Source organism: Mytilus trossulus, chromosome 7 (genome assembly GCF_036588685.1).
Source record: "Mytilus trossulus isolate FHL-02 chromosome 7, PNRI_Mtr1.1.1.hap1, whole genome shotgun sequence".
Taxonomy (NCBI): domain Eukaryota; kingdom Metazoa; phylum Mollusca; class Bivalvia; order Mytilida; family Mytilidae; genus Mytilus; species Mytilus trossulus.
In genome coordinates this window covers 20,207,830-20,222,460 of record NC_086379.1, presented here as the reverse complement: position 1 = coordinate 20,222,460, position 14,631 = coordinate 20,207,830, and the positions used below count along the sequence as shown (strand labels likewise).

At 33.6% G+C, this 14,631-nt stretch overlaps 1 protein-coding gene across 1 annotated transcript in view; it reads left to right on the top strand.

The window, feature by feature from the left end:
* The window catches only part of LOC134726228 (NADPH oxidase 5-like), a 31,677-nt gene that overhangs the window by 15,252 nt on the left and 1,794 nt on the right, over window positions 1–14,631 (top strand). Inside the window, exons 5-13 of the mRNA XM_063590630.1 lie at window positions 5,389–5,777; window positions 7,173–7,345; window positions 8,266–8,457; window positions 9,537–9,669; window positions 10,013–10,186; window positions 10,588–10,655; window positions 11,014–11,070; window positions 11,791–12,000; window positions 13,358–13,627. Coding sequence (XP_063446700.1) covers window positions 5,389–5,777; window positions 7,173–7,345; window positions 8,266–8,457; window positions 9,537–9,669; window positions 10,013–10,186; window positions 10,588–10,655; window positions 11,014–11,070; window positions 11,791–12,000; window positions 13,358–13,627 — 1,666 coding nt within the window. The remainder of the gene's footprint in view (window positions 1–5,388; window positions 5,778–7,172; window positions 7,346–8,265; window positions 8,458–9,536; window positions 9,670–10,012; window positions 10,187–10,587; window positions 10,656–11,013; window positions 11,071–11,790; window positions 12,001–13,357; window positions 13,628–14,631) is intronic.

The window sequence follows — 14,631 nt, the reverse complement described above, 5'->3', positions numbered from 1 at the left end:
GACCTTGAGTTATTTTTCAAAGATACATGAATTGATGATGAATGGTGAAGATCCTAGGTGTCTACGACTTACGGTTTCTGAGTTTTGGTGGTCAACCGACACCGGTTAATTTTCATAGGGGCATAACCCTACCAATGAGTCGTTGAATCTTTTCGATCCAAATGTAACGAAGAACCGGGGTCTGGTCCTGAACAAATTTCACCCTTCATTTTTTTTCTATCTATTACGGTTACGGTGTTGGAACGATAACAAGGTTTTTGGGTTTCGGAGGGATTACTCCGAACCGACAAAATATTTCGACTCACAGGGTGAGTTCCGGATAGGTATTCATGACACCGATACAAAGTGTGAACATGAAAGCGACACGTCTTACGGTTAACGCGGCTAAATTTGTCAAAGTTTGGCGGAAAAAGAATAATAATAAATATAAATCAATTGCTTTCAAAAAGCAATTGTAAACGGTCTTTCCCCCTTTGAAACAGATTGATTGGGGGGGGGGGGGGTGTTTGTTTGTTTGTTTTGTTTGTTTGTTTGTTTGTTTGTTTGTTTGTTTGTTTCTGTAAGGGGTCTAGTATTGTGTTACCGGAGAAGTTTCATGTTTAGTTTGGAAAGTTTTTATTTTATTTTAGGTCCAGCGCGCGCGCCAGATTGAGGAGACACCACGTGACGCGTGTTTATATTAAGAAAAACTTAGTCTTTTTATTTCTCTTTAGGTCGGGACGTTGGACAGACAACATCTATAGAGATGGAATGTACACAATGTAATTTCTTTGGTCATTATAGGAAATTGACATTTTGATCACAGTTCACCAGCAGTGCATGATTTGGATTTATTTGATCCGGTGTAACTTTAAAACACGTTTAAGGATTATTTTCTTAAAATGTACATTTTTCAGCACCAGTTTGTAACAGATAAGTTTTTCAATCCAGGAGCGGACATTTTTATTGTAGGATTTCATTGAGAATTACGGACCTAGCAAGCGATTTTTACGGCATTGCCATTCTTTTTCTCTAGGAAAAGTCTTGAGAGATATCGGCACCACGTTGTTTTATGAACCTTTAGTACATGTATGCCCTGCTGACTGTAAATTTTGGGATCGATTGGACTTGTAGTTTCAGAGTTTAAGTGATAACAAGGTGGTGGATTTTTTTTTTCAGAAGAGATGTAAGAACAATATTAAACTGTCAATTGTTCTTGAACAATTGAGAGGTCTTTCCTTTTTTAATGTAAAATACATGTTCCAACAGACGTAGAATGTATTGAAAAGGTCAAGGTCAACCTTAAAAAGCTCGAAAACACACTAAAAATCCTTTAAATAAGGTTAAAAACACTAAATTCGCTATCTGGGACATGACCTTGACCTTTGACCTTTTGACCTTTGTCAAGGTCATTGGTCCCCAATGCCATTACTGAAGACCCCAAGGGTCTAGGACCTTTGGTTATATAGTAAAAGCTGATTTTGTCTTTTCAAAAACCTAAAACAGGGGTTATGCCCCTTATAGAAAGGTCAAATCTCTTTGGTCAAAATGTAACAAAGTTGCGCCATAATGACCCAAACATTTTCCACCATTTAAAACTTCTGTAAGTATAATGGTTTCTGAGATTATCTCATAACAAGGTGTTAGGTCAAAGGTCAAGGTCAACATACAAATTTGACCTTGAGGTATTTTTTAAAGATATATGAAATGATGATGATTGGTGAAGATCCTATGTGTCTACGACTTACGGTTTCTGAGTTTTGGTGGCCAACCGACACCGGTTAATTTTCATAGGGGCATAACCCTACCAATGAGTCGTTGAATCTTTTCGATCCAAATGTAACGAAGAACCGGGGTCTGGTCCTGAACAAATTTCACCCATCATTTTTTTTCTACCTATTACGGTTACGGTGTTGGAACGATAACAAGGTTTTTGGGTTTCGGAGGGATTACTCCGAACCGACAAAATATTTCGACTCACAGGGTGAGTTCCGGATAGGTATTCATGACACCGATACAAAGTGTGAACATGAAAGCGACACGTCTTACGGTTACGGAGGGAAATTTTGTCAAAGTTTGGCGGAACAAGAAGAATAATAATAATAATTAAACTGTCAATTGTTCTTGAACAATTGAGAGGTCTTTCCTTTTGTAATGTAAAATACTTGTTCCAACAGACGTAGAATGTATTGAAAAAGGTCAAGGTCAACCTTAAAAAGCTCTAAAACACATTCAAAATCCTTTATATAAGGTTAAAAACACTAAATTCGCTATCTGGGACATGACCTTGACCTTTGACCTTTTGACCTTTGTCAAGGTCATTAGTCCCCAATGCCATTACCGAAGACCCCAAGGGTCTAGGGCCTTTGGTTATATAGTAAAAGCTGATTTTGTCTTTTCAGAAACCTAAAACAGGGGTTATGCCCCTTATAGAAAGGTCAAATCTCTTTGGTCAAAATGTAACAAAGTTGTGCCATAATGACCCAAACATTTTCCACCATTTAAAACTTCTGTAAGTATAATGGTTTCTGAGATTATCCCATAACAAGGTGTTAGGTCAAAGGTCAAGGTCAACATAAACATTTGACCTTGAGGTATTTTTTAAAGATACATGAAATGATGATGATTGGTGAAGATCCTATGTGTCTACGACTTACGGTTTCTGAGTTTTGGTGGCCAACCGACACCGGTTAATTTTCATAGGGGCATAACCCTACCAATGAGTCGTTGAATCTTTTCGATCCAAATGTAACGAAGAACCGGGGTCTGGTCCTGAACAAATTTCACCCTTCATTTTTTTTCTACCTATTACGGTTACGGTGTTGGAACGATAACAAGGTTTTTGGGTTTCGGAGGGATTACTCCGAACCGACAAAATATTTCGACTCACAGGGTGAGTTCCGGATAGGTATTCATGACACCGATACAAAGTGTGAACATGAAAGCGACACGTCTTACGGTTACGGAGGGAAATTTTGTCAAAGTTTGGCGGAACAAGAAGAATAATAATAATAATTAAACTGTCAATTGTTCTTGAACAATTGAGAGGTCTTTCCTTTTTTAATGTAAAATACATGTTCCAACAGACGTAGAATGTATTGAAAAGGTCAAGGTCAACCTTAAAAAGCTCGACAACACACTAAAAATCCTTTAAATAAGGTTAAAAACACTAAATTCGCTATCTGGGACATGACCTTGACCTTTGACCTTTTGACCTTTGTCAAGGTCATTGGTCCCCAATGCAATTACTGAAGACCCCAAGGGTATAGGACCTTTGGTTATATAGTAAAAGCTGATTTTGTCTTTTCAAAAACCTAAAACAGGGGTTATGCCCCTTATAGAAAGGTCAAATCTCTTTGGTCAAAATGTAACAAAGTTGCGCCATAATGACCCAAACATTTTCCACCATTTAAAACTTCTGTAAGTATAATGGTTTCTGAGATTATTCCATAACAAGGTGTTAGGTCAAAGGTCAAGGTCAAAATACAAATTTGACCTTGAGATATTTTTCAAAGATACATAAATTGATGATGATTGGTGAAGATCCTATGTGTCTACGACTTACGGTTTCTGAGTTTTGGTGGCCAACCGACACCGGTTAATTTTCATAGGGGCGTAACCCTACCAATGAGTCGTTGAATCGTTTCGATCCAAATGTAACGAAGAACCGGGGTCAGGTCCTGAACAAATTTCACCCTTCGTTTTTTTTCTACCTATTACGGTTACGGTGTTGGAACGATAACAAGGTTTTTGGGTTTCGGAGGGATTACTCCGAACCGACAAAATATTTCGACTCACAGGGTGAGTTCCAGATAGGTATTCATGACACCGATACAAAGTGTGAACATGAAAGCGACATGTCTTACGGTTACGGAGGGAAATTTTGTCAAAGTTTGGCGGAACAAGAAGAATAATAATAATAATAATAATAATCAGAAGAAATACAGTAAGGTCTTTCCCTTTAGTAAAAGGAAAGACCTTAATAATCAGAAGAAATACAGTAAGGTCTTTCCTTATAGAAAAAGGAAAGACCTTAAATATACATCATTGGTTGAATTTCTATAATTGTTTATCACTTTTTAAACCCATCACAACGGTTTGGTATACGCTTAAGGGAATATTACCCAGAACGCTTTAGATTCTGAAACGGAGAATTAACAAGACAATGTTTTATGTCAGACATGGTGTCATTTGCTGAGTATAACAAAACATAAATAAATATAACAGTTATATGCAGACAAAAGTATCTAAATGCTTATAATAAAAGCATATCAGTCATAAGCTAGTGCATTAAAATAAAGATAATGATGGAAGTGTAAAATGACATAAGCTAGTGAATTAAAATAAAGATAATGATGGAAGTGTAAAATGACATCGAATGGCTTTACAGCTTTGCCCTTTACCGATATTATTGTATGGATGTTTACGCCATCTTGGATTAACAACAACACTGAGAGAACATAAGGTCTAGATTTTCAAGCAAGTCAGCAAAATTTTATGCGGAATGAAAATAACTAATGTGAATGTTCATTTAAAAGAACAAAGTAAGATTCTAACTGATAAAAATTGATATTATAATAATATTTGTCCAGCCTTAGATCGTTTTTGCTTGATTGCTTATGGTTTGATTTGGCATTTTAAGGGAACTCACGACAGGTAACTCTGAAACAGTGCATTTACTGAAGGAATCTAAATGAAATTTTGTTTTAAATTTCATATTCCATATGAAAAAACGCATGGTGACCCTTTTTTTCTTTGATATTTTCAAAGCATTTTATAAAAGCAATCTCCAAGTGTTTTATTTTACAATTCTATCATTTAGCTTAATAGCTTCTAATCACAAACTGATGTTTTTTTTCTGTATAATTCATAATACAACAAGTGGCATTTTGTCACAACCTGTAACTTGAGAAAATGTTTGGTGACCTATCATTTTATTATATTTTTGAATATTTCACAATATATACCACGTTTTGGTAAAGTATATATATAAAAAAATGTATCATTTTTAATTTATACTCCCAAACCACCTTAAATAGTCTTATTTTCCTTTTTATGCATTATTGATCTATTATACATGTGCGCAACGAAAAGAGACACATATGCATTTAAAATTCCATGTTGGACATAATGTAAATGTGAAAGAAAAATAACAACGGGGTACCATATTACCTTCAACAATGAGAACAACCCGTTAGCCACTTCATGACAGTATATAAAACAATTCATAAGATAAAACTACCGCCTTATTTTGGTAAAGACATTTAACGACACATTAAAAAAAATGTCGGAAAAAAATTATAAACAACTCTAAAAATTGATTAAATGTCATAATAAAAATAAATAGTTTGATGAATTTAAACGATATCATGTTATACAATTCACTTTTATGTTTTCTTTTTAATATAGTGCTACACATTGGTTCGACATTCAAAAGAGTAATACATGTTCCCAAGGAGCTCGGTATTGTTCTAAAGTTTATTGGGAACACAATACTTCAAAAATAGTATTCATTCTACTCTACATAATTGCAAATTTAGGACTTGGTGCTTTTGCTGCCTGGAATCACAATAAATCAAACGGGTTTTTAATTACAGCGAGAGTCTGTGGAATGAATTTGAATTTTAACTGTACTCTTGTTCTCGTTCTAATGTTAAAACAGACAATAAATCTCGTAAGATCAACGAGAATTGGACGTTATCTTCCGTTAGATGAACATTCAGTATTTCACCAGTGTGTTGGAGCTATGATAGGTGTTTTTGCAGTATTTCATACAATAGGACATATTGGGAACGCAAGTGAGTAAAGTATAACACTTTATCCCTCCCGCTCCTATAAAAACAAACAAACAAACAAATAGCATTAAGTCATCATGAAAATATCAGAAAAGTATAAATATTAATAAACAATAAAACTTAGACCCTTCACGAGAAAAACGTTAAGCGGAAAAGTCGACGGTCCTGTTTGTAGGAATAACTGATTACATACATACTGAAAAAAAGAGAACTCTACGGAAAATTCAAATCGGAAAATACCTTATCAAATGGCGAGATCAAAAGCTCAAACTCGTCAAACGACTAGAAAACAAAATTAATGTCATATTCCAAACCATTTACCATTTCTTAGTCACCGAATCCTTAGAAACAACGAGAAGTTTTATTCACACTAAAATGGAATAAACAAGAAACATATACTTAAAAACTATTCCCATTAATGGCATTAAACTACCCTAAGCTATATGTATATATAAGTACGTCTGATCCAGTGACAGCTCTACGACAGATTTTATCCATCGGATCACCAGTGATGGTAATCCAAGGCTAAAAACACGTTCTGTGATACAGTATATAATTCGTCTAACTATCAGACCAACAATGTTAGATATGTCAACTTCCGGAAGCATTTTTTTTTGTTCTTCCCTTGTCGGGATCCAAACAGTTTGCTACTGAGATATCGTGGCTTCAAATCGCCTTGCACTATTTCCGAAGCTCTAGGCCACTCGAACACCTAGCCTCTAAAAGAATAAAGTTTTCGATGGCCGATGCTCTGTAGATACATGCAGTTGTGTAATTGGTTATTACGGTCACAATGACTTGTCTTCTTATTTTATCATAAATAATATATAAATGCATACCTGCCAATTTTCACTATTTGCGGGGAATTTCCCCCAATGAACGCTCCCAAATTGAAATTTTGAAAGACTGAGCAATTGTGTCCACAATTTAAATAAAATAGTTGATTTTACAATGACATTAGAATTATAAAAGTATGAAGAAGCCAAAAAACAACATCAAAATGTATTTACAAGCCCCCTTCAAGTTTTTTATGAACTGGGACAGCCATCTTGCACGCAAAACCCCCATGGGATTTTGAAAAGCTGGCAGGTATGCAAATGTCGAAAGTACCATGAAACTACAGCTAATTTCTTAATGTATGTAGAGGAAGACTTTGGTAAGCTTGCTTGCTTTGTTTTTATATTGTACAATTATATTGGGATAATGTCCAATTGAATTAAAATATGATATATACAGGCTTATATAACTATGTCATATTTATTGTTTGGAGATGTCAAACTTAATTACAAAGCTTGTATAAACAATTATACAAACAAAGTAAGCTATCCAACCACAGTTTTACCCTACAAACAATAGTAAATTAGCTGTAAAATGTCAATGATTTTGTCTCTTTTGTAGTCTTATTATCAAACGATAGTGTTGCCTTGCTAGCATGGAAAATACTTTTGACAGATATCACAACGTTTGGGTTAATAAATGGAACAGCCTTCATTACTGGATGGATATTATTAGTTATCCTCCTTATCATGTGTGTTTTGTCGTACCCATCTGTCAGATCTAGGATATATCAAGTGAGTCCACATTCTATACATGAGGGAATCACTCTAGGCAAATGGAGTTGTCTTTCTTCTTTCAGACATCCTGTAACATACAACACTCACTTTAAGATCCAATTATCTAGTTAATTGTGCAAAGAATGAACATTTTGAATAAATGTTGAAATAATGATGATTTTAATACTGCTTAACTAAAAGTAAAATTTTGCAACTCGATTGAGTACATTAAGATATATAGCAAGCGAAGTATTCTACTTGACATAGTTTAATTCGAGGGCAAAATGCGTACCACATCAATTTGAAAAAAATGTGATTTTTTCTTTAGTTTTCAAAATGGAGGATGACTTAGGGAGTGTCGCGTGTATTTTTCTTCATCGTGTATTTTCAATCAGAATCTTTGCTGTTTCTGTTATTTTTTGTTGTTGATATTTTGAAACGATTGATCTAAAAATTTATTGATTTCAAGTTTGAAGTGAAAAAATAGCAGGAACATATATTTTGACAGATACATGTATGCTCTTCCCAGAAAATGATTAATTGATATTTATAAATTTAAAATTCACTTTAAAACCCCGTGCTTAGTTGCATTGAAAGGAATCAAATACGAATTCTTAAGTCATTTGTTTGGCCCGGCTGGTTTTCGAACTAATTAACGATCTTCCACACTCGAGGCGAACACGAGTCTGTCGAGAGATTCAGAGCGCATTCAATAACATTCAAGAATGAACAACTTTGCTTTAATGTTCAAGTATATTAATCTTAGTTTTTGTAATTATTATCAGAGCAAGATAAACTTGTCATCTTTTGTAGCGTACATTTTTATTAATAAGTAAAATATTGCAACTGAAAACACGCTTGTTTCCTGTTTCTTAGGATCATAATTATAATGTAAACTTCTTTTCTTGATGAGACAGACTGTATTAATCATATTTCAGGTATTTTTCTACCTCCATTTTCTGTGTATACCATTTTGGATTCTATTAATAATCCACTGTAAACATTTTTGGATGTGGATTTTGGTACCAGGTACTATATTCCTATTAGAACAGATCTATAGAGTCAAGTGGATCAAACAGTTACGTTACGGTGTAACATATATAGAGAAAGTTACGTTACTGCCTTGTGGGGTAAGTGTATACAATTATAATACTAATTCATGTGTAAATGTAGAGAGATAGGTTATTGCATTGTTAACTTGGGTGATTAATAAGTGTTTAGAATTATAATACTACCTCATTGGTTAGTTTAGAGAGATATGTTAATATCTTGTTGGATTATTAATTCAAAATAATACGAAACTGTCTTGTGGGGCACGTGAATTTAGAACATGAGCTACCTTGTGAGGAATTGAAAGCTTACAAAGTTACGTTACTGACTTGTGAGGTAATTTCAGAGAGTAACATAACTGCCTTGTTGGAATTATGTAGCAGTATAAACATATAGGTCAGTGGACAGAGAACTATAAAAAAAGAAGATGTGGTATGATTGCCAATTAGACAACTATCCACAAAAGACCAAAATGACACAGACATTAACAACTAAAGGTCACCGTACGGCCTACTAGTTAATGCAGTGTAGGGGACGTTGAGACACAGAGTTACTGTCGTGTGGTGATTATAACGTTTACAAAGTCACGTTACTGCCTTGTGTTGTAAGATTCTAAAGCTACGTAAGTGCCTTTTGGGGACAATCACAATTAAAAAACTTGGGTTACTGCCTTGATAGGAAAGTTGTTTAAATTGCGTGTTTGTCTAAGGATCCGAAACATCAATTTATTTCTGATGGTTGCAGCTAACAATGAGTATTATGTATTGCTGTCGTGGACATGGTTTAAAGTTAACACTGCTTTTTAGGAGGACCCATGAATACACATACGAATGTAAAAATAAACCAGGAAACGAACATTATTTATTGTTTAGAGCGATGTATAACTTGCTAGGTTCGGTATGTTTTTGTTAGATACTTTCAATTGATGCTTTGTGTCGATTTGATGTGTTAAGGGAACAACCAGTTAACTTCAAAGGGTAATGTATTTTTGTCTGAGTCTAAATGTCTATTTTCGCGCATACATTGTGGATATATAAGTTAATTCTTATATATGTATCTAGAATCAGTCTTTAATATGACTCAAATTGCAGAAAAACACTTGAAATGTATCTCTGTAGGAACATATTTTAAACCATTAACATATAGATACATTTCATAGGTAACTCATCTTGAGATATCGAGACCAAAGACATTTGACTTCCAGCCTGGCGACTATATGTATTTACAGATTCCTGACATTTCACCGTACGAGTTTCACCCGTTCACCATCAGCAGTGCGCCAGAAATGAAAGGTATTTGCTTGATTTAAAAACAACAGAGTTTTAATTTGATTTTTTTTGGAGTTAAAAATTGCCAAAGAATTAGAATTTGTTACATGCCATTGTATTTTCTTATGTTCTTATATAATTGCATATTTGTCAACATTGTTTTTCTTGAAACGAACATGACTTGTTTACATAATGGAAATCTAAGCGATAGCAGTATACAGCGGAATACCCTCACGGTCATCTGCTGTAACAAAATCATTTATACATGACATAGGACTACACTATGGCAGTATCTAGACTTTAGAAAAAATAAACCAGACAATAATATTTTAACATGCTTATTAAGGAGTCTTTCTTCAACTTTTAGACAGACTATGGTTACACGTGCGTACAACAGGAAATTGGACGAAAGTTCTGTACCAATACCTATCTAGGTACGATCCTGGAGTGGAATGTGAAATTGAGGCTGAGACGCCTATGATGACGACATTGCAGAAGAAACGAAAAGAACATCTGCCTAATAGACGAAAGTCGATTATAGGTCTGCAGTAAAAAAAAATGTGTATATTAAAATTTGAAAAAAAGAGATTTGAATTTCTATTAATTGTTTTTGATGAGATACTGGTTTTTTTTATAAATGTGACAAGAAATAACTTAAAATTAATTATATAACGCTAAATTCTTGTAAAAGAATGTTTTAACAAAATGTTCCTTTATAATAGCAAACTTCGGCATATTCGTGTATATTGATCACGTGGAAAAGATTAGTTCTTAAAAACAGTCAGTAACAAAAGGTTTTGCACTTTCATTTACCTTAAATATGTAACAACATATATTCAATTATTTATCAAATGCTTTATTTTATTCGTGAGACATGATGATATCTTTAATACATGTACATGTTTTGACAGCATTTGACCTTGAAACTATTGTCTGTTTCAGATAGATTAAATGGTCTAATGATAAACATAAGAAGAAGTGGAACAATCGGGAGTTTAGATGGGGTAGGTATATAAAGCACGGGGTCACAATAATAAGACTCATCAGTGACGCTCGAATAAAAAAGTCAAAAGGGTCAAATAAAGTACGAAATTGAAGAGTATAGTTGACCAACATTTCCGAATTTTTTTTGTCAAATACTGTTAAAGTAATCCATTATATGGAGAAGAAAATTCTTAGTATTAAAAAAATCAAAGCTTCGAGAGTAGACGTAAAAAGGTTTTTTAAGGACTTTGGCTAAATGTATCCATAAGGGACTTGCACGGTCGGCAAACATAAAATTGGAAATAAACACAGACAAACTTACTACTCTTCATTCGGAAACATATATTTACATAAGCAGTCATTTAATCTGGAAGTATTTTGTAGGAAGAAGTAGCAAGGCTAAAGAGAATTCAAATGAAAATAAAATCTGTCAAAATTAGAGTAAGTATATAAAGCATGATTTTCAAATAAATATCGTTGTTTTAAATATCTTCGTTTGATTGATTAATTGATTGATTTCTGCAGAAGTATGAGAAGAACTGATTAAAGAGGCATATGGATATTGTATTACTGTTCACCTTATACATTGTAATATAAATTGTTCAATGCTTTTTTTTAACATAGTTGAAAGGCTTTTTGTACAGTCACATTTAATTGCTTTCTCATATTGGTAACCCCTCTATGGTTTTACAAAATATGTATATTAGATGCATAACCCACATTGAATTAACTTCAAACCAAAGTCCTTTTTTATAATATTTTCTAAGTACACTAATCCATTTAAAATAAGAAATGTAAGGACCATTAAGATTCCCTCTTCATAACATCTCCAATGTGTTTTAGAACCACACACTTTATGTATTACAAGTACAATAAATATATATGAAAACATTTGTAAAAATTAAATACAAACAAAATTAAAAACAAATTCGAAATTTTTTTTTCAGTAAAATGCACGCATACCTGTAGAAAATCAATAAGTCATCATTCACCACAAACGATACTTTTTTTAAGGTTCAATCATTTTCTGAATTTTTAGTTATTGTAATCAGTTGCTTGAAAATACGACTCTCAAAAACATTCGAAAACTTTTCACCAATCAAAACTCATCTTTTTTTTCTTATAAATTGTTCTTATTGTCAATACAACTTGTATTACTAGTGTTTCCTAGATGGACCATTCGGAACAGCATCACGTGAAGCCTTGACTACAGAACACGCCATTTTGATTGGTGCAGGAATTGGCGTCACACCAATGGCTTCTATTTTACAAAGCATTATTCATCAGATTAAAAGAAACAAACGGAACTGTCCGAAATGTACACATTGTTGGTATGACGATAATCAAGAAAATATTTTAAAGATGAAAAAGGTAAACTTCAGATTGTACATGTATATTTCATAAAATCATACTCCACCTCCAAAGGAGCACACACACAATTTCATGTTCAGCTGGAATATAAAGCTCACTGAAGTGTCCAAATGTTATGATAGTCAAGAGAATATGTTTGAGGGGAACACGGCTACCATCAGTACAATGTGTACATGTGTATGTAAGTTCCGCATATCCATCATTAAAGAAGCACTTTAATATCAAATCGTTTTAAGAAGAAAAAAATTAAGCAACTGAATCCTCGATAATGCGAACTCTTGCCTACCAATTTCTTAATATCTAGATATTTATTTGTAAGTTTAAATAAAATTGAGAATGGAAATGGGGAATGTGTCAAAGAGACAACAACCAGACCATAGAAAAAAACAATAGCAGAAGGTCACCAACAGGTCTTCAATGTAGTGAGAAATTCCCACACTCGGAGGCGTCCTTCAGCTGGCCAAATATATACTAGTTCAGTGATAATGAACGCCATACTAATTTCCAAATTGTACAGAAGAAAATAAAATTAAAACAATACAAGACTAACAAAGGCCAGAGGCTCCTGACTTAGGACAGGCGCAAAACTGCGGCGGGGTTAAACATGTTTGTGAGATCTCAACCTCCCCTCCCTAATACTTCTAGCCAATGTAGAACATTAAACGCCTACCAATACGCACATTAAAATTCAGTTCAAGAGAAGTCCGAGTCTGATGTCAGAAGATATAACCAAAGAAAATAAACAAAATGACAATAATACATAAATAACAACAGACTACTAGCAATTAACTGACATGCCAGCTCCAGACTTCAATTAAACTGACTGAAAGATTATGATTTCATCAGTTTGTTTTATATCGATTTTAGAAGGTTTTTGAAATGTTTGAAATGGTTTTTAACAGTTATTATTAAAACTGCAAGATAAACGTTCAAGAATTTCAAGCTTTTCAAGCTAATGGAAAAGTAAAGTCTGATGCTATTTTTTTTTCGTTTAGGTTCCATTGTTATTCTGTGGTTTACATGTTGTAATGTACCATAATGTATATGATATGCCCTTTTTATGTTATGTGTACCTAATGTAATCCTTTTAGTGATATCTTCATATTGCCATATAGGTTCGTCATAAAACTAGGATTTCACATGACGTTTTCTTAAACTGTCCGATACCTTACCAGGAATTCGACATTTATGATCAAATGTTCCGTTTATATTTCTGTTGGCGTTTCTTTTTGTTGCAGTTCAGTGTTTCTGTTGTTGCATTGTTTTCCCCGGTTTTGGTTTGTGACACGGATTTGTGTTCGCGTAATCTATGTATGGCTATTGAACAGCGGTAAACTATTATTACTTTTATTTATAGGTAGATTTTATTTGGATAAATAGAAATCAACGTTGTTTTGAATGGTTTGTTCGTGTATTAAACAACTTGGAAGTTGAACAGTCTTTAGCAGGATGGGAAGAAGATAAATTTGTTGACCTACATCTGTATATGACAGCTGCAGTAAAAAAGACGCATATGGAAGGAGTTGGTTTACAACTGGCGTTGGATTTAGTACATAAAAAGGAGCGAAAAGATTTTTTTACGGGATTAAAAACAAAAACTCAGGCAGGGCGACCTGACTGGGACAAGGCAAGTACTTACAGTATATTTTGAGACAGATCAAGATGAGTCAGACCCTCTTACGGCTAAACAAAATTATTTTTATTTTTTTATTTGACTGATTTATACTTCCGCTAGCCCTTAATTTGTTTACGGGCTATCCTTGTTGAAGGCCGTACGGTGACCTATAGTCGTAAATCTGTGTGCAATTTTGGTATCTTGTGGAGAGTTGTCTCATTGACAATCATATCATAATAATACATTGTTTAGAAAATATTCTTGTGTATGTATGATGGTGATAGAGATTGATGTTTTTGATTGAAGGTGTAATACCACCAAATCATGGTACGTCACATCCGTACGAAAGTAGGTCTAAAAAAATATTCCCTTGAATTTGACCGTTGTAGGTAATTAATCCTACATTTTATTGCAGTAAAACATAAACATATGTCTTGGGTATTTCAAAACACCATTATTTTTTATTTGTGATTTCTATAGAAAATTTTGTAATCTTGAGGTTACATGGTGACTAATCTTGTACACAGATAGAATAAGGGGAGAAATTTGATTGGTTAACTTTCAATGATGGTTATTTTCTTATATGCAATGAAATGTTATGTGAAACTTTTTCTATAGAACTGGACAGGATAAAACTTTACTCATGCCAAGTATTTCTTTATTTGAAACAAAGATAAATTCTGCACAATTTTTTGAAAAGTGCAAATTTAACAAAGACTAATAGGGGAAAATCAATGGTGGTATTACACCTAATATCATGGGAAGCTGTACATGCACCTATGGCCTTGTGAGTAATCTCATGTGTTAAAATTTCTTGCTATTTAAGTGAAATAATACAAAAAATGAAATATTCTGAGTGGATTGAGTCTCCAAAACACATTTTATGAGAAAATTTTCTTGAAATTGGACTGTACCATGAATATTCAGTTGACAGAAAAAGCCATACTAAGTGCATATATATTTATTTTGTTTAGAGGGGGTGGGCTTTTTCTCCTGATTTCTTATATTTTGCTATG